General features: G+C 60.8%; 2 protein-coding genes across 3 annotated transcripts; one reads left to right on the forward strand and one right to left on the reverse strand.

Annotated features, from left to right (window-relative positions):
- The first annotated feature begins 3090 nt into the window (after window positions 1–3090).
- Window positions 3091–10975, forward strand: FSTL3 (follistatin like 3). Its single transcript, XM_025366705.1, has 5 exons — window positions 3091–3260; window positions 4517–4702; window positions 7253–7468; window positions 8749–8976; window positions 9066–10975. The coding sequence occupies exons 1-5, from the start codon at window positions 3158–3160 to the stop codon at window positions 9122–9124; spliced, it is 792 nt and encodes a 263-aa protein (XP_025222490.1). The 5' UTR covers window positions 3091–3157; the 3' UTR covers window positions 9125–10975.
- A 1911-nt stretch (window positions 10976–12886) lies between these two features.
- On the reverse strand, window positions 12887–19481 carry PRSS57 (serine protease 57). Of its 2 annotated transcripts, none has more exons than XM_025366702.1 (5): window positions 19372–19481; window positions 18835–18988; window positions 16281–16425; window positions 14319–14582; window positions 12887–13318 (listed from the first exon to the last, which is right to left on the reverse strand). In XM_025366702.1, the coding sequence occupies exons 1-5, from the start codon at window positions 19448–19450 to the stop codon at window positions 13112–13114; spliced, it is 849 nt and encodes a 282-aa protein (XP_025222487.1). In that variant the 5' UTR covers window positions 19451–19481; the 3' UTR covers window positions 12887–13111. The 2 variants fall into 2 exon arrangements, with proteins under 2 accessions (XP_025222487.1, XP_025222486.1); XM_025366701.1 differs by having other exon boundaries at window positions 12912–13318; window positions 18835–18991.
- Window positions 19482–19721: the final 240 nt, after the last annotated feature.

The raw sequence follows: 19721 nt of genomic DNA on the forward strand, positions 1-19721 counted from the left end.
TGGTGTCGGGTGCCTGTAATCCCAGCTACTCCGGAAGCTGAGGCAGAAGGATCGCTTGAACCCGGCGGGGCGGAGGTTGCAGTGAGCCGAGATCGCACCATTGCACTCCAGCCTGGGTGACAGAACGAGACGACGTCTCAAAAAATAAAAATAAAAAAGAAGTTCCACACGGGTCTCGCTGGGGGAAGATCGAGGTGCTGGCAGAGCCGCGTTTCTTCTGGCAGCTCCAAGGAGAATCTGCGCCTTTCCAGGCTCCTAGAGGCCGCCCACATTCCCTGGCTCGAGCCCCCTTCCTCCATCTCCGAATCCCGCAATGGTAGCCAAGTCCTTCTCTTATCCCATCTCTAACCATAGAGGGCAGGCATCTCCTTTTCTTTCTTTTTTTTTTTATTTTTTGAGCTGGAGTCTCGCTGTGTTGCCCAGGCTGGAGCACGATCTCAGCTCACTGCAACCTCCGCCTCCCGGGTTCAAGCGATTCTCCCGCTTCAGCCTCCCAAGTAGCTGGGATTACAGGCACACGCCGCCATGCCCACCTTTTTCTTTTTTGTATGTTTAGTAGAGACAGGGTTTTACCATGTTGGCTAGTCTAGTCTCGAACTCCTGACCTCAAGTGATCTGACCATCTCAGCCTCCTAATGTGCTGGGATTCCACCGCACCCGGCCAGGCATCTCCTCTTCTACGGACGCTTCGAGGACAGTGGGCCATCTGTATAACCCAGGATGAGCCCCTGTGTGAAAGTCCTCAACTCAGTCCCCCCTGCAGAGCCCCTTTGGCCGGGGAGGGTGGGACACCCACAGGTTCCAGGGATGAGGGCCCCGTGGTCTCTGCGGCCGCCATTCTGCTGACCACCCCCAATTGCACTTCCACTCACTCACAGCACAAGTGTCTGTTTCCAGCGCACACCCCTGCCGTTCCAACCAACGTTCGTCTCAACCTCAACATCCCTTTCCTCTGGGAAGCCTTCCTCAGTCTCCCCCAGGCCTGGGTGTGGCCTGGGGCACCTCTGCTATCTGGGCATCCTCTACCACAGAACAACACTGGATTGTTACTGTTTACCTGTCAGGATTTACCTCGAGGGAGACAGAGCCTGGGGGGGTGAGCAGAGGCCACGGCACCCACGGTGGGTGTCTGAGCCAGGGAGGTGTTATGGCAGCTGGGCTACGAAGTGGGCCACGGGGGCCAGGCTGCGGGTGGAGGTCCTAGGATGAGCCTCGGGGCTGGATAGGGTAGGGAGAGGGGCAGAGCCGGGAGAGGGGAGGTCGTCACTGGGGTCTCAGGAGGAGGCAGTGCCCCAGAAAAGGCCAGTGACCTGTTTGAGGTCACCCCACAGAGCCTCTGGGTTAGGGAGGAAGACAGAGCCGGGAGCAGGAGGCCACTGGCAGCTGGCCTCGGTTTCCCCGGAGAGGGCCGGAACCCACGCCAGCCAGACAATGACCCTTTGATTCGCACAGCCCAGGCCGGAGTGGCTGAGCCACAGCGGGGTCAGGTCTTGGCCAAGGTCACACTGTCCAGCCCCCGCACACCCTCAGTGAGAACACAGGGTCCTGTCCCTGCCCCGCTCCCCAACCCGGGGAGATTCCCAGGGGAATGCCAGAGGCCAAGGCCAGGTCAAGACGGCGGGGTGTCCCCCTCACGGCCACTAGGGCAGGAACTTGGCCCCTGGCCACTGGCTGCGAGGGGACACAGTCAGGCTGGGCAGCTGAGGTGGAGGAAAGGGTACAGGTGCGTCGTCCGTGGGCGCAGGTCTCACTTACGCCAGAGAAGGGGCTGTGCCGTGGGGCTGCTGGACGCCTCCGTTTCCACACCTGGGGGGCGGGCAACGCCGGAACAGCCAGCGGCCAGACACAGGCGTCCCCAGGAGACACCCAACTGCTCTCCATCTCCTCAACCTTCTTTATTTTCCTGAAAGCATTTACCAGTCTTTGAAGTTACAGATTAATTTGTCTCTGCATTTTACTGTCTATGGCCCCCCCAAACCAGGAGCTGGGTGAGCGTGTGATGGGGTCTGCCTTGGTCACCACGGCACCCCAGCACCCTGCAGGGCCCCTCTGGCCAACAAGAGATGTTCACTGATGGTTCCTTAGAAGCGGGAACAGAGGGGCTCCGCGGAACCCTTGAGCTCGCCACGGGCGCCCTGACAGATCCGGAGGCCTCCACCGCAGCATCAGCTCCCAAGTAGGAAATGTGTCTGGCTGCAGCAAAGCCCCTCCGGGCACAGCGCCTCCGGGCCCACGCAGATGTCGCTGTCATAAATTGTGGGAAACGCCTCTGCTGGAAACAGTGTTTGAAACAGTGTTTGCTGAATCTCGGAGGGAGAGGAAAAAAACCTAGTAAACATTCTTGTTGATATGACCTGGGGGAACCTTCCCAAAGGCTTGGAAGGCTGTTGGGGGCAGAGTTGCCCAGGGGCCCAGGACAAAGGCCTGGCGTGCAGGCACACACGCACACACACAGACAGCGGCCTCCCTGGGGGCCTTGGCTGGGCGAGGCCTGCTGTTGTCCACGATGCTGGAAGGAGCTGTGTCTCTGGGTCTGTCCCGGCCGCACCCCGTTCTGTCCCACACCCAACCTCTCCCCACCCACAGGCCGGCTCCAGCGGCCAGGTGGACGGGTGGGCGGCCTGCGCCATGAGCAGGGAACCATATCCAGCTGAGGTTGTGGGTGGGTGGGGCAGGTCGGCACCAAGGAGGCCGGGTTGGGGGGCTCAGACTATGAAAGTGACCACATGCAAATCACAGAAACGGGGTGCAGGGATCCACAGACGTGCTCCTCGTGGGTCCCCGCTGGCTCACCACCACCCCTGCAACTGAAGATCCCCACACCCACTTTGACTCCTGGAGACGGCTCCTCCATCCACCCAAAAGGCTGCCACCACCTCGAACCCACACCCCGGTCCCAGTTCCGCCCTGGGTCCAGCCACATCTCCCCAGATGCATTCTATGGCTCCGGGAGGGGACCCGGGCGCGCGCCCCCAGCTGCCCCCCGCAGCGGCCGGGCCCGGCGCCTGCCCACCCCGCGCGGGACACGGCCTCGCCCCCGCCACTCCCGCGCCGCGCCCCGCCCCGTGCCCCGCCCCGCCCGCGGCCCGCGGGACCTTTATAGGGAGCGCCGGCCGCGCGCTGGGAAGTCGGTGCCGCTGCCGTCTCTGCGTTCGCCATGCGTCCCGGGGCGCCAGGGCCACTCTGGCCTCTGCCCTGGGGGGCCCTGGCTTGGGCCGTGGGCTTCGTGGGCTCCATGGGCTCGGGGGATCCCGCGCCCGGTGAGTGGGGCGGCCAGAGGGGCGGGCGGGGCGGGCCACCCACGTGGGGCTGCCCGGAATGCGGCCGGGGGGACGTCGGGGGGCGCGGCGGCGGTGGGGGCGAGGGCGGTGTCCGGCGCAAGCTGGAGCCGGGAGGGTCTGAAGGGGGGTCACCAGGAGGTCAGCAGAGCAGAGGTTCCTAATCACAATGACCGCTGACATTTATTGAGCGCTTAGTGTCTACCTCTCCCCTCCCTGAACCCGTGCCATCCCAGTAGTGCCGGAGCTCTCTTCATCTCCGTCTTCCAGATGGGGAAACTGAGGCTCAGGGTCACACAGACTGTAGGCGGCAAAGCCAGGGTTCTAGCCGCGACCGTCTGGGTCGGTCCTGGTGCCCTGAGAGGCAGCGCTGGGTGTCTGGAGCCAGGCCCTCCAGCTGGGGCTGAGAGCTTCCCTGGGTCCTGGGTAGACCAGGCATGGAGACTCACACCTGGGACTTGCCGGGAGGCGCCAGGCAGGAGACGGCCCCACTCCTGGCCTCAGTTTCCCCTATGATGGGTGCCAAGGTGCTGCATTCCCCAAGCTGGTCCCTGGCAGTGTCTGTGAACCAGCGAGTGCTCTGGGAAGGGGGCTGTGGCTGTTCCTGCCCCCAGGGACAGGGGAAGAAACTGGGGGCTCTCTGGCTCCCCACCCCCCATCCCTGCAGCCCCACCCCACCCCAGCCCCGCGCCAAAGGGAGAGCAGAGCCCCCTCCCCGAAGGCCACGTCCCTGGGGAGACAGTGAGCTCATGCGAGGGGAATGTTCCCAAGTTGAGTGAGTAAGAGGCGGGCCAGGCGGTGGGGGGGCTGCCAGGCGCAGGGCTCCACGTGCCCTCGCCCTCGGGTGCTGTCTAGACAGAGGGCAGAGGCGGGAGAAGCGGTTCCAGGGCCCACTGACCCTGACATGCCCAGTGCCTGGCGTTGGGTGGTGTTTGACGGGTTGGGCAGGGTGCCAGCCCCCGGCCTGGGGGCTCGGAGGGAACGAGGGGGGACCTCCTGGGATGGGTGAGGGTTGGTGGTGAGGGTGTTGGGGGGGGCATAGAGCTAGAGGGGAGGAGGCATCTCCAGGGACCCGGAACCAGGGTGGGGACCCCCATGTGGTTTTCTACCCCTCTTCCTGGGTTGGGGTAGATCATCCCGTGCGTAACTACTGAGCACTACCTGCATGCATCTGTGGGCGGGCCAGAAGCTGGGTGTCAGGAGTGGCCCAGGAGAGCACCCCGTCCCCTGGCCCGCAGGTGGTGTTTGTTGGCTCCAGCAGGGCCAGGAGGCCACCTGCAGCCTGGTGCTCCGGACTGACGTCACCCGGGCCGAGTGCTGTGCCTCCGGCAGCATTGACACCGCCTGGTCCAACCTCACTCACCCGGGGAACAAGATCAACCTCCTTGGCTTCTTGGGCCTTGTCCACTGCCTTCCCTGCAAAGGTGAGACCCCAGGCCAGAAGCAGGGCAGGCGTCTCAGCTCAGGACCAGCCAAAAACAGTCACAGTGGTCGAGGGTAAAACATGCGGGGCTGAGCCTATCACAGGGCTTGCAGGGGGGATCCTGGTCTCAGAGAGGGACTGGGGGCACCTCCCAGTTCCCAGGCTTCAGTCTCTTGCAGCTTAGGACTCAGGACGAGGCCTGAGGACTCCCCACGTGGCTGAGCCTTTGCTGGGGTGAGCTCTCTGCCTGGGTGGCTCTTCGATAAATGTCTGGCTTACAACTAGCTCCTGGGAAGGTGGGTTTGCCATTCTGGCCTGTGACCCCAAATGTTCACACCAGGGACCTTCACTGCAGACTCCAGGGTCTGTGGTGGGGTTACAGCTGCATGTTTAACAAGCATTTGCCTCGGGACCCGGGTTTTTTTTTTTTTTTTTTTTTTTTGAGATGGAGTTTCATTCTTGTTGCCTAGGCGGGAGTGAAATGGCACGATCTCGGCTCACCGCAACCTCCACTCCTCAGGTTCAAGCGATTCTCCTGCCTCAGCCTCCCTAGTAGCTGGGATTATAGGCTTGCGCCACCACACCCAGCTAATTTTTTGTATTTTTAGTAGAGACGGGGTTTCTCCATGTTGGTCAGGCTGGTCTCGAACTCCCGACCTCAGGTGATCCGCCTGCCTCGGCCTCCCAAAGTGCTGGATTACAGGCGTGAGCCACGCGCCCGGCCACTCGGGACCCTCTTCTGAGACAATGCCTTCCCCATCAAACTAGGGGCTCTTGGGTGGCAGAGAACGAATGAATGAGTTAAGATATACTCTCCGCACTGGAGGATGAATTTTTTGTTTTGTTTTTTTTTAAGACGGAGCATTGCTGTCACCCAGGCTGGAGTGCAGTGGTGCAATCTCGGCTCACTGCAACCTCGGCCTCCTGGGTTCAAGCGATTCTCTTTCCTCAGCCTCCCCAGTGGCTGGGACTACAGGTGTGCACTGCCACGCCTGGCTAAGTTTTATATTTTTGGTAGAGATGGGGTTTCATCACATTGGCCAGGCTGGTCTCAAACTCCTGACCTCAAGTGATCTGCCAGCCTTGGCCTCCCAAAGTGCTGGGATTACAGGCATGAGCCACCATGCCTTTGTTGGGGCACTTGAAGGAGGTGGGCATTAGAGCTGGGGTGTTGGGGGATGTCTAGGAGTTTGCCAGATGGAGCTGGTATGGGAGAGGGGATCAGAAGAGAACATGGCTTGAGGTTAGGTCCTGGTGGGTGGGGTGAGTCAGAGGAGCCAGGGGGAGGCTGGAGCTGAGGGGTGCAGACCCGAAGGCCAGGCTGAGGAACTCTGTTGGCCTCTGAGATGTGATTAATCCCAGATCAGCCTGGCTGGGTGGTCCTGAACTCATTGCCACATACCCCTGGCTCCCTCCAGACCCCCCTCTGGCTTCTGGGAGAAGGACAGACTTCAGAAAGTGCCTGGCCTGGGCATGAGACGGCCCAGGACCCCCCACCCCCAACCTCATCTGGCCCTGGGGACGGGAACTCAGGCCCCCTTCCGTTCTCGCTTGTATGAAAGCCATCCTGGCCAAGCATTTCCAGATGTGCCTGTGAGCCGCTGTGCAGGGGCCGCCCAGGTGCGGCCCACATGCCCTGCAGGGCTGCGTGGGGGGCGCTGGCCATCCTCTAAGGAGTGCCTGACTGCCTTGTAAGTGGGGCTCCCCCGTCAGCCCCGCTTTACACACAGAGAAACTGAGGCTGACGCATAAACAACAGCTGTGTTCAGAGGCCCCAACAGACCCACAGACAACAGAAAGGGGACCGGTCATCCGGGTCCTGCTGCAGCTTTCAAGCTGAGGTGCTTGGGTCCCCTGCACTCATAGCTGCGACCCGGCCTCAGTTTCCCCATCTGTAAAATGACGACTTGGAAGGATGCAATGAGCCTAGGTGGCGATGAACATCACATGAAAAGCGGGGGCGGGGACCCCAGAGTTTCCCTAGCAGGACCTCAGTATCCCTGCCTGAGCAGTGGGGCTGCGGGGCAACTCCTGGTTCAGAGGCCTAGGGCTGTGGGCGGCCCCTCCCCTGGAATCGCTCCCCAGGCCAGGAGGGGTGTCCAGAGCTCCGCCCTCCCCGACGCCTCCTGGGGGAAGATTCCGGCAGCCCCAGACTCGCGCCTGGCAAGGGCGGAACACCCCAGGCTGACGCAGCTGGGGCCCCTCCGGCCTTCCCAGAAAAGCGCGTGCATCGGGGGCAGACGTCAGCCAGCTACAAGGAGGAGCGGCCCGAGGCTGCGTAGCTCCGCCGGACCCCGATTCCGGGCAGAGACCCCGCGGCCTGCGCGCACCGAGCCCAGCCCCCGCCCCCAGCCCCACCGGTCCCGCGCCCCGACCCGGAGCCCTGCCCCTGGGAACCCGAACGCCCCGACTCCGACTGACCCTGACCTGGGACGGCGCCCCCGCCTCCGCCCTGCAGAGGGGGCGCAGGGAGGGGCCCCGAGGCCTTCGCGCGGCCCCACGCCCGGGAACCTCCCGTGCCCGGCCCCACGCGCGTGTCCTGTGTCCGCAGATTCGTGCGACGGCGTGGAGTGCGGCCCGGGCAAGGCGTGCCGCATGCTGGGGGGCCGCCCGCGCTGCGAATGCGCGCCCGACTGCTCTGGGCTCCCGGCGCGGCTGCAGGTCTGCGGCTCAGACGGCGCCACCTACCGCGACGAGTGCGAGCTGCGAGCCGCGCGCTGCCGCGGCCACCCGGACCTGCGCGTCATGTACCGGGGCCGCTGCCGCAGTACGTGGGGGCGGGGTCTGTGGAGGGGCGGGGCGGGCCTGGGGCGGGGCGGGACCTACCAGACCTGCGCGTCATGTATCGAGGCTGCTGCCGCAGTACGTGGGGGCGGGGCCTGGGGCGGGGCCACCCGGACCTGAGCGTCACGTTACGGGGCTGCTGCTGCAATGCGTGACGGCGAGGCCTGCGTGACGGCCCGGCCTCCGGGGGCGGGGCCTGCTGGAGGGGCGGGGCCGCTGCCGCAGTACGTGGGGGCGGGGCCTCCAGCCCACTATATGTCACGCGGGTCGCGGTGGGGCCTAATTAAGGGCGCGTTTACACTTCCGAGGGAGTATTACGGGGTGGGGTCTTTTGTAGGGTTGAGATTTGGAAAGTAGTGGGCCTCTGGGGCTCACATTGGGCGAGAGGTATGTGGCATGGTCAGAGCGGGAGTGTGACGCAGCGAGGGGCTTGTGGGTGTAACCAGAGGGGCATGATGGAACCAGGGGGTGAGACTTTGGGTCACGGAATGGGCGGGGCTCTTGACTGGGGCGTGGTTCCTGGGTGGAGATGGGCGGGGATTTGTGGGTGGAGCTTGGGTGGGCGGCCCCGCAGTCGCGGAGGGGCGGGGCTTTGGGTAACGGGTTAGGGGTTACGAGGAGGTGTGGCTCCTGGGTACAATGGGAGGGGCAAGGCTTGTGGGTGGAGCCTGAGGGGTTGGTTGGGCTCGTGGAGGGGCGGGGCTTTGTGGGTGGTAAGAGGGTGGGGCTTATGGCTAAAGCAAGAGGTGGGGCTTCTGGAAGGGGAGTGACTCCTGGGTAGAATCGGGGGGTGGGGCTTGTGGGAGCTTTAGGGGGTGGGACTTTTGGGTAACGTAAGGGGCGGAGCTCCTGGAAGGGGTGTGGCTCCTGAGTACAATTGGAGGGTCAGGGCTTGTGGGTGGAGCCTGGTGGTGGGTGGGACTTTATGGGTGGTAAGGGGACGGGGCTTCTGGAAGGGGAATGACCCCTGGGTACAATCGGGGACAGGGCTTGTGGGAGCTTTAGGGGGTGGGACTTGTGGGTAACATAAGGGGCGGGGTTCCTGGAAGGGGTGTGGCTCCTGGGTACAATTGGAGGGGCAGGGCTTGTGGGTGGAGCTCAAGGGGTGGGATGGAGAGGGGGGCTCATGGGGAGGTGCGGGGGGCTTGTGTCCTGCCAGAGGGTTTTCTCAACTTGGGGGTTAAGGGCAGGTCTTGGGGCCAAGAGCCCTGCGGGGTTCTCAGCGAGATGTCTCCTGAACTGTCCCTGGCACCCGGCCTGCAGAGTCCTGTGAGCGCGTGGTGTGCCCGCGGCCACAGTCGTGCGTCGTGGACCAGACGGGCAGCGCCCACTGCGTGGTGTGTCGGGCGGCGCCCTGCCCTGTGCCCTCCAGCCCCGGCCAGGAGCTTTGCGGCAACAACAACGTCACCTACATCTCCTCGTGCCACCTGCGCCAGGCCACCTGCTTCCTGGGCCGCTCCATCGGTGTGCGCCATGCGGGCAGCTGCGCAGGTGCAAACGCAGGGCGAGGGCACAGGCCTGTCCTGGGGGCCGGAGAACCCCCTGCCGGGCGCCCTCAATGCTCTTATCCACCCTTGCAGGCACCCCTGAGGAGCCGCCAGATGGTGAATCGGAGGAAGAGGAAGAGAACTTCGTGTGAGCCTGCAGGACAGGCCTGGGCCTGGTGCCCGAGGCCGCCCCCCACCCCGTTATTTATTGCCACAGCAGAGTCTAATTTATATCCCATGGACACTCCCTAGGGCCTGGATTCAGACCACTTGGGGACCCCAGAACCCCCCTGGAAGGACTGAGGAAGGGAGGCCTGGGGGCCGGCTGGTGGGTGGGGTAGACCTGCATTCTGGACACCGAGCCCCTGATTTAGGGCCTTTCTCTAAGAAGCTCCAGCCCCTACCCTAAGACCTATTGCTGGGGAGGACTCCACACTTCTGCTCTGCTCCTTTGGGGATAAACCTGTTAATTATTGCTACCATTAAGAGGGCTGGGCATTCCCTGCTGGTAATTCCTGAAGAGGCATGACTGCTTTTCTCAGCCCCAACCGTCCTAGAACAGGGGCCTTGGGCTTAGGCCAGGAGGAGCAGAGGAGGTCTAGCCTGGGTGTGTACGGAAGGTCTAGCCTGGGTGAGTACGGAGGGTCTAGCCTGGGTGTGTACGGAGGGTCTAGCCTGGGTGTGTACGGAGGGTCTAGCCTGGGTGAGTACAGAGGGTCTAGCCTGGGTGAGTACGGAGGGTCTAGCCTGGGTGTGTAAGGAAGGTCTCGCCTGGGTGTGTAAGGAAGGTCTAGCCTGGGTGTGTATGGAGGGTCTAGCCTGGGTGAGTACGGAGGGTCTAGCCTGGGTGTGTATGGAAGGTCTAGCCTGGGTGAGTACGGAGGGTCTAGCCTGGGTGTGTAAGGAAGGTCTAGCCTGGGTGAGTACGGAGGGTCTAGCCTGGGTGAGTACAGAGGGTCTAGCCTGGGTGTGTACGGAGGGTCTAGCCTGGGTGAGTACGGAGGGTCTAGCCTGGGTGTAAGGAGGGTCTAGCCTGGGTGTGTACAGAGGGTCTAGCCTGGGTGTGTACGGAGGGTCTAGTCTGAGTGTGTGTGGGGACCTCAGAACACTGTGACCTCAGTCCAGCAAGCCAGGCCCTTCATGAAGGCCAAGAAGGCTGCCACTGTCCTGCCAGCCCAAGAGCTCCAGGTTCGCCACGGCCTCTGTATGCCCCTTCCCATCCTGCGAAGGCCGTTGAGAAATGCCCAGTGTGACCCATGGGAAAGGGCACGGCCTATCCTCCTGACACGGGCCGTGCTCAGCCACAGAACCGCCCAGCGCCTCCCCTGCTGCCGTCCACGGTCAGTTCACTAGGCGACATTACATGGTCTCAGGCATGCGGCAGCTCAGCGCAGGGCACTATGTCCAGCGGAGCCCAGTCCACTGTGGGGGGACTCCGGCAGGGACCACGGACCCCTGCTCACCCACTGGCCCCGAGGGGGGTGTAGACACCAAGACTCACGCATGTGTGACATCTGGAGTCCTGGAGCCGGGTGTCCCAGCAGCACCACTAGGTGCCTACTGCCTCCACAGTGGGGTTCACACCCAGAGCTTCTCGGTCCCCTACATGTAGCCCGCCCCGGCTACATGCCAGACCTGCCTCACCCACCAGCACAGCCGGAGCTGGCGACACCAGCCAGGTGCTGGTCTTGGGCCAGTTGTCCCACGACGGCTCACCCTCCCCTCCATCTGGGTTGTCGCTCAGAATTGCCTACCTGTGCCTGCGTGTAAACCAGAGCCTCAGACCAGCTATGGGGAGGGGACGATGTGGAGGAAATCCAGCTTCCCCGATCTGGGGTGAGGAGTGCCGGGAGCTTGGGCATCCTCCTCCAGCCCCCAGGCAGTGCCTTACCTGTGGTGCCCAGAAAAGTGCCCCTGGGCTGGTGGGTCTACAGGAGCCTCAACCAGGCAGCCCTCCCCACCCTGGGGCCCTGCCTCACCAAAGAAATAAAGACTCAAGCCATTTTGGGGTGTCAAGGCCTCAGTTTGTCTCCTCTCTCAGGGCTTCAGGCCACCCCCTCGGCCATGGGATTGGCAGCCTGGGGCCTGGGGCCTGGGGTGCTGTGTGGGGGCTCTGGAGGCACCAGAAGAGAGACCCAGCATTAGTCCTTGGGCAGCCTCTGGCCACCTCTGGGCCTCAGTGCCTCTCCAGGCAGTGGACAAGCCCAGGAGGGGCTGAGGCAGTGCGGGAGGGGAGGGAGAGGAAATTGGCCTTTTGGGAGGGCACACAGGATAGACAAGATGGCTTAGGGCACCCCTAAGACACCAGCTGGCTTGGGGCCCAGAAATGGAGGCCCAGCCTTGAAGGACTTGGGTGAACAATAGCAGTAATAATAATAACAGGATTAGGGCCAGGGCAGGGTAGCTCACCCCTGTAATCCCAGCGCTTTGAGAGGCCAAAGTGGGTGGATCACTTGAGGCCAGGAGTTTCAGACCAGCCTGGGCAACATAGTGAGACCCTCGTGTATCTACATTAAAAAAAAAAAAAAAAGGTCAAGTGCCCCTGTAGTCCCAGCTACTCAGGAGGCTGAGGTGGGAAGATGGCTTGAGCCCAGGTTGTCAAGGCTGCAGTGAGCTAGGATGGCACCACTGCACTCCAGCCTGGGTGACACAGTGAGACACTGTTTCTAAGATAATAATAATAGCATAATCAGCTAGCAGTGGTGGTTCATGCCTGTAATCCTAGCAGTTTGGGAGGCCGAGGCAGGTGAATCACAAGGTCAGGAGTTCGAGACCAGCCTGGCCAACATGGTGAAACCCTGTCTCTACTACAAATACAAAAATTAGCCAGGTGTAGTGGCGGGTGCCTGTAATCCCAGCTACTCAGGAAACTGAGACAGGAGAATTGCTTGAACCTGGGAGGCAGAGGTTGCAGTGAGCCAAGATCGTGCCACTGTACTCCAGCCTGGGTGACAGAGCAAGACTCTATCTTGAAAAAAAAAAAAAAAATTAGCCAGCTGTGGTGTCACGTGCACGTAATTCCAGCTACATGGGAGGGTGAGGCGAGAGAATCGCTTTAACTCAGGAGAAGGAGGTTGCAGTGAGCCGAGATCACACCACTGCACTCCAGCCTGGGTGACAGAAGGAGACTCTGTTTCAAAATAATAATAATAATAAAAAGGCCGGGCGCGGTGGCTCACGCCTGTAATTCCAGCACTTTGGGAGGCCGAGGCGGGTGGATCACGAGGTCCGGAGATGGAGACCATCCTGGCTAACACAGTGGAACCCCGTCTCTACTAAAAAATACAAAAAAAAATTAGCTGGGCGTGGTGGCGGGTGCTGTGGTCCCAGCCTCCGGAGGCTGAGGCAGGAGAATCACATGAACCTGGGAGGCAGAGCTTGCAGTGAGCCGAGATTGCGCCACTGCACTCCAGCCTGGGCGACAAAGCGAGACTCCGTCTCAAAAAAATAAATAAAAATAAAAATTAATAATAAGAAAGAAATAAATAAAATTTAAAAATAAAAAATAACACAATAACAAGCTGTGACAGTAACATCAGCTGGGACTTGCCGTGCACCTGGCCCTATTCTCCGTGGTTTTCAGAGGATGAACGCCAGGCTGGATAGGAGGCCAGACCCTCTTGGGATTCTATGGTGTGGCCGGCGCAAGCCCGCAGTGGTGTCCAGCGGCCCCCACGCCCTGCAGAGGGAGCTCAGGGCTTCCTAGCCTCCGTTCCCAGCCTACTTACTCATCTGCCGTGTGGCTAGCCGGCTGGAGGGAGGTGGAGGCACAGCGTTCCAGGTGGGAGGCTGCAGGAGTGTGGGTTGCAGGCCTGCAGGGGTGGACCCAGAGGGGTTCACGGTAGGGGGCATGGGAAAGTGGAAAGGGGCTGCGGGCAAGGAGCTGTGACACAAACACGGGTGGACCCTGCCGCTGACCGCCCGAGGGTGAGGCTGGAAGTCAGTTAACATTTTACTGGGTTAGATTCTGCCCTTTGCATATGGAACGGGTGTCCCCTGCCGCTGCCCGTCCCACCCCAACAAGCTGTGGGTGAACATCAGGCTTCCCGGTGTCTGGGGCCCCAGGGACCCCCTGCCCCAGCCATGGAACATTCCAGGCCTGGAGCAGCAACCTCATTTGCATGCCGCAAGGCTGTGGCTCAGGCGACTCCTCCTGGGGGCCTGGTGGTCCCACGCAGGGGGCCGGGCTGGGGGCTGCTCCGCCGAACCACGTCCCAGATCCAGGCCACAAAGGAGGACACCTTCGTGTACACATCGGGGGTCTTCGGGTCGCCGCACCAGAGGCCGGAGAAGGACACGAGGCCGTGAGCCCGGTTCCTGCACACCAGGGGCCCCCCGGAGTCGGCCTGGAGTAAAAGGAGAGGTGAGGTCAGGGCCTCTGGGAGCTGCGGCAGGCACATCTCACCACCACCCTCCCTGCCTCAGAACCCTCTTGACTCCCTACTGCTCTCCAAGGAAAAAGTAAACTCATCTCTGCCATCCAGGCCCTGAGGACCCGGCCCCCACCCACTTCTCTGCCCGCCTTCCCCCGCCAGCCTCCTCGGTGCTCCAGCCTTTGCACAGCCTGGAGGCCTGTTCCTGGCCTGTGCTGGATGCTACGTGTGTAAGCATTCGAGTCTGCAGTGCTCTGGGCAGTGCACAACCTGCACAGCTGTACGCGGCCGCCCTCCAGTAATGGGTCTCTCTGCCTTGCATGTGTTTCCTCCAATCTTCTAAGGATTCCTTCAAGTCTCAGCTCAAAGGTGCTGTCTTTGGAGAGGGCTCCCCGAATACTCACCCTAAAATCTCTCATCCTACCCTCCTAACTGCCATCTGGAATCCACTCTGACACCAGAAACTATTCGGGTGGCAGTTTTACAGATGGAGAAGAAGAGGCCCAGAGAAATCAAGTGACTTTTCCAAGGTCACACATTGGGAAAGTGGACAGTCTCTTTTCTCCTGGGCTTAGGCTGCCGGGCTCCAGAGTGTGTGTCCTGAACCAAGTCGCTCTCTTGCCTGCAAAAGAACTTCCAGGCCCCGTGTCTCCCTTAGCACCAGGGGATTCGTTTATCCGACAAGATTTTAGGAGTGGGAGCTGCTTCCTCTCAATCTGTTACTTCCCTCTACTGAACACTGCTTGTGCAAATACACAAGTGTGTGGCTCTTTGTGCAGTGCACAACCTGCGCAACTGAACATGACAGCCCTGCATGACCCTTGCCAACTCCCTGCCTTTCCTGGGCCTCAACTTCTCCATCTGGTCCAATATCAATGGGACTCAGTTCCCAAGGCCCTTCCTGGCCCTGACTGTCTCTGTGGGCCTTGGTTTCCCCATACAGTAAGTGGGTGGAGCAGGGAGGGGATCTTACCGAGCAGAAGCCTCGCCTGTGCCTGTCCCCACTGCGGGTGCAGAGCATCGTATGGCTCAGGTGGCCCTTCCAGGAGCTGTTGCAGACGTCCAGGTCCAGCACTCGGACCTCGGCCTCCATCAGTCCAGGCGGCAGATCCTCAAAGTCAGACACGAAGCCCCAGCCAGCCACCCGGCACCGTGTCCCGGCTGTGGGGGGCCCGGCCCGTCTCCCTGGCAGCCTCAGCAGCCCCACTGCAGGGCCCAGGACAGCAGAGCCGTTCAGCTGCAGGGAAAGCATGAGTTCAGGCCACCAGGCTCCCTCCCCACCCCTGCTCCTGCCTCAGTTTATCCATGGGACCCCTGGTTCTGCCCTTGTGAAGCGAAATCAATGGTGGCCACCATGAGGCCGGGTCAGGAGGCCCCGTTCCTTCTGCCAACATAAACCCCTACCCCTTGGGTCTCCAGTGTCACCGTCAGTTGCCCAAAGGGTCTTTCTTTTTTTCTTTTTTTTTGAGAGTCTCACTCTGTTGTCCAGGCTGGACTGTAGTGGCGTGATCTCAGCTCACTGCAACCTCCACCTCCCGGGTTCAACCCATTCTCCTGCCTCGGCCTCCCAAGTAACTGGGATTACAGGCGTGCACCACCACACCTGGCTAATTTTGGTATTTTAGTAGGAATGGGGTTTCACCACGTTGGCCAGGCTGGTCTCCAACTCCTGACCTCAGGTGATCCACCCGCCTCGGCCTCCCAAAGTTCTGGGATTACAGAGTGAGCCACCGTGCCCAGTCTCAAAGAGTCTTTCAAACCCCATCTCCTTCCTTGCTCTAAGCCCTCCCTTGGCTCCCCAGTGCCCTCAGGACAAAACCTCTTTGCTCACCAGCCAGGGCCTCTGAGGGCTCTCCAGCCTCAGCCTCCCCTCTGGCTGGACAGGATGAATTTACAGCCACTCCCTGGGCCTGCCACGCACCTCTGCTCACACCGGACCCCCAGCATGGACCCTTTTCCTGTTCAGCCTCCACATCTCAGCGCAGATGCCACCTGTCCCAGGAAGTCTTCCCAGATTGCCAGGCTAGGACATGAGTCTCCTCTGGGCTCCCTGTAGCCCGTCAAGGCTGGTTTATCAAGTGAAGATTGTGTGACACTCTGGGCTCTGCATGGCCCAGCACCGGGCCTCTGGCCCTGGCCCTGGCCCTGGCCCTGGTGCCTGGCACGTGGCTGATACTCAGTTAACAGGCCTGGGAAGGATGGCTTTAATCCCTGGCTCTGGTTCTCTGACTTGTGCATCTTGGGTATATCCCTGACATTCCTGATGTCTACCCCAGCCTCAGTTTCCCCATCTGTACAATGGCCTGGGTGAACCAGAGCAGGTTCTAGGCTTCAGGGTTTCACGGATGAGAAAAATTCACCCAAAAGCTTTGGCCACTGGCGCTTGCTGCCTCCTTTTATCTTATTTTTTTTTAGACGGAGTCTCGCTCTGTCGCCCGGGCTGGAGTGCAGTGGCTCGATCTTGGCTCACTGCAAGCTCCGCCTCCCGGGCTCACATCATTCTCCTGCCTCAGCCGAGTAGCTGGGACTACAGGCGCCCGCCACCTCGCCCGGCTAATGTTTTTGTATCTTCTGTAGAGACGGGGTTTCACCGTGTTAGCCAGGATGGTCTTGATCTCCTGACCTCGTGATCCGCCCGCCTCGGCCTCCCAAAGTGCTGGGATTACAGGCATGAGCCACTGCACCCGGCGGTGAAACCTTATTTCTACCAAAAATATAAAAATTAGCCGGGCGTGGTGGAGGCGCCTGTGATCCCAGCTACTCGGGAGGCTGAGGCAGGAGAATCGCCTGAGCCCGGGAGGTCGAGCTTGCGATGAGCCGAGATCTCGCCACTGCACTCCAGCCTGGGCGACAGAGTGAGACTCTGTCTCAAAAACCAAACATGTGTCAGATACTCCTACGGACCACCCCTTCCCACCCCCTGCCCCGGGCTCACCCGCAGCAGGCAGATGTCGTTGACGTGGGTCACAGGGTGGAAGTCGGGGTGGTTGGTGACAGCACTGATACCAAACACCTGCTGGGTGGGCTCTGCGGTACGCAGGGCATGGGCGCCCAGCACCACCAGGCCGGTGCGGAGGTCTCTGCAGGGAGGAAGGGGTGGGCGAGACGGGGGTGAGGGGCTGCCTGTCCTGGGCCTCAGTCCACTCATCTATGAAATAGAGGCCTAGGCCGGGCGTGGTGGCTCACGCCTGTCATCCCAGCACTTTGGGAGGCTGAGGCGGGTGGATCATGAGGCCAGGAGTTCTAGACCAGCCTGGCCAACGTGGTGAAACCCCATCTTTACCAAAAATACAAAATTAGCCGAGCGTGGTGGCAGGTGCCTGCAATCCCAGCTACTCAGGAGGCTGAGGCAGGAGAATCGCTTGAACCCGGGAGGCAGAGGCTGCAGTGAACCAAGATCACCCTACTGCACTCCAGTCTGGGTGACAGAGCAAAACTCTGTCTCAAAAAAAATTACTTTGCCAGGTGCGGTGGCTCACATCTGTAATCCCAGCACTTTGGGAGGCCGAGACGGGTGGATCACGAGGTCAGGAGATCGAGACCATCCTGGCTAACACGGTGAAACCCCGTCTCTACTAAAAATACAAAAAACGGCCGGGCGCGGTGGCTCACGCCTGTAATCCCAGCACTTTGGGAGGCCGAGGCGGGCGGATCACAAGGTCAGGAGATCGAGACCATGGTGAAACCCCGTCTCTACTAAAAATACAAAAAATTAGCCGGGCGAGGTGGCAGGTGCCTGTAGTCCCAGCTACTTGGGAGGCTGAGGCAGGAGAATGGCAGGAACCCGGGAGGCGGAGCTTGCAGTGAGCCGAGATCGCGCCACTGCACTCCAGCCAGGGGGACAGAGCAAGACTCCATCTCAAAAAACAAAAAACAAAAAACAAAAAACAAAAAACTAGCCGGGCGAGGTGGCGGCGCCTGTAGTCCCAGCTACTCGGGAGGCTGAGGCAGGAGAATGGTGTGAACCCGGGAGGCAGAGCTTGCAGTGAGCTGAGATCGCGCCACTGCACTCCAGCCTGGGCCACAGAGCGAGACTCCACCTCAAAAACAACAACAACAAAAAACAATTACTTTTGCACCAACTTAATTTCCTTTTTCTTTTTCTTTTTTCTTTTTTTTCAGACAGAGTCTCACTCTGTCCCCCCAGGCTGGAGTGTGATCTTGGCTCACCTTAACCTCTCCCTCCCGGGTTCCAGTGATTCTCCTGCCTCAGCCCTTCAAGCAGCTGGGACTACAGGCACGCACCACCACACCCGGGTAATTTTTGTATTTTTAGTAGAGACGGGGTTTCACCATGTTGGCCAGGCTGGTCTCGAACTCCTGAGTAGCTGGGACCACAGAAGCACACCACTACTCCTGACTAATTTTTGTATTTTTTGTAGAGACGGGGGGTTTCATTTTGTTGCCCAGGCTGATCTTGAACTCCTGGAGACAAGTGATCCTCCTGCCTTGGCCTCCTGAAGCCCTGGGATTGCAGATGTGACTGTCTGCGCCCAGCCCCAATAATCCTTTCTTTTTTTCTTCCTTTGAGACAGAGTCTGGCTCTGCCACTCAGGCTAGAGGGCAGTGGCACCATCTCAGCTCACTGCAACCTCCGCACCCCGGGTTCAAGTGATTCTCCTGTCTCAGCCTCCCGAGTAGCTGGGGTTACAGCCACTCACCACCACGCCTGACTAATTTTTGTATTTTTAGTACAGACAGAATTTCACCATGTTGGCCAGGCTGGTCTCGAACTCCTGACCTCAAACAACCCACCATGTCCCAACGTGAGGGGGACTCCAGGCTGGCAGGGGAGCTGGGGACACCGCAGTCTAGGACCAACCCATCTCTTGCCTGGTGGGGGCTCCGGCAGGAGGGGGCCCACCCACCTTGGCCCCAATATTCATCTTAATAGTTATTATAACAGCATATTTAAAATGAGGCTGGGCGCGGTGGCTCCCACCTGCAATCCCAGCACTTTGGGAGGCAGAGGCAGGTGAATCATTTGAGGTCAGGAGTTCCAGACCAGCCTGGCCAACATGGTGAAATCCCGTCTCTACTAAAAATAACAAAAATTCACCGGGCGTGGTGACAGATGTCTGTAATCCCAGCTACTCGGGAGGCTGACGCAGGAGAATCGCTTGAACCCGAGAGGCAGAGGCTGCAGTGAGCTGAGATTGCACCATTGCACTCCAGCCTGGGGGACAGAGACTGTCTCAAAAAAAAAAAAAAAAAAAAGAACATAGTAACAGTTACAGTCACAGAATATATACTTGTTGCCCCTGGTGCTTCTTTTGTGCTTCCTCTGCCTCCCTGACTTCTCCCCCTGTTTTCCCTTTGTTGCCCCTTAAATCTGACCCCCACTGAGACGCCCCCTCCTGCAGGAGCCCCCACAGGCAAGGGATGGGTCCGTCCCGGGTTGCCGCGCCTCCAGCTCCCCCACCAGCCTGGAGTTCCCCTCATGTTGGGACACGGTGTCCAGAGAGAAGGGGCCCGACAGGTGAGCTCACCTTTGGCTGAAGCAGTGGGCGGCCGAGACCACCCAGCGGGCTCGCAGCAGGAAGCCTCCACAGTGGTGCTGGCCCCCAAAGCGCACGGATGCCATGTAGGGCCTGGAGTGGGGGGTCACCTCGTGGCCGCCGATGATCTGAGCCCCCCAGGAGCCTGCTGGAGGGACAGCCCGAGTCAGGGACGAGGCAGGAGGAAGGGCTGACGGGCTGGGGTCAGGGCAGGGGGAGAAGGAGCGGCCGAGACACAGACGGGTGAGATGCGAGACAGAGAGACGCAGAGAGCTGGAGACACAGCCCAGACAAGCCCCCTAGTTGTGCTGGGAGGGGCTCCCAAGACCGGGAGATCCAGGGCGGGGCGGGCCGGCCCGAGACCCCCGTCGGATTTGCACCCATTTCCAGCAGAGGCAGCCACGGGCGCTTGGCAGATGGAGCAGGTGGAGCTCTCCCCAGGGTTCTCCGGGGACTGGGGGCTCCTGGGTGTGGCTGCCCTACGGGGACTTGGCGGGGGCCTGGGTGGGGATCCGGGGGGCTCCTCACCGGGGGGCTTCATGGGCAGCATCAGGGCAGTGGCCACGGTCAGCAGCGGACGTCCCCAGGCCCCCGACCCAGGCCCCATGGCGGATGCAGGCTGGTGTCACCCTGCAGAGGTCTCCGGGCCGTGGCTCCCACCCTCAGCCAACGGCCGGAAAGGGGGAGCCTGACTGTGGCCTGTGGTCAGGAGGCCCCACCAGCAACGCCTGAACCCCAGCCGGCCGTTTCTGGGAAATCGATGGTCTCAGGTGGTGGCTAATAATAATCATGTTGATAATAATCACTGCCACCTGGGCCGGAAACGGGGGTGGGGGAGACAGCTCTGGGGCTGCAGGTGACCTCAGCAAGGCGCTCGA

This window comes from Theropithecus gelada, chromosome 19, assembly GCF_003255815.1.
Source record: "Theropithecus gelada isolate Dixy chromosome 19, Tgel_1.0, whole genome shotgun sequence".
Classification (NCBI taxonomy): Eukaryota; Metazoa; Chordata; class Mammalia; order Primates; family Cercopithecidae; genus Theropithecus; species Theropithecus gelada.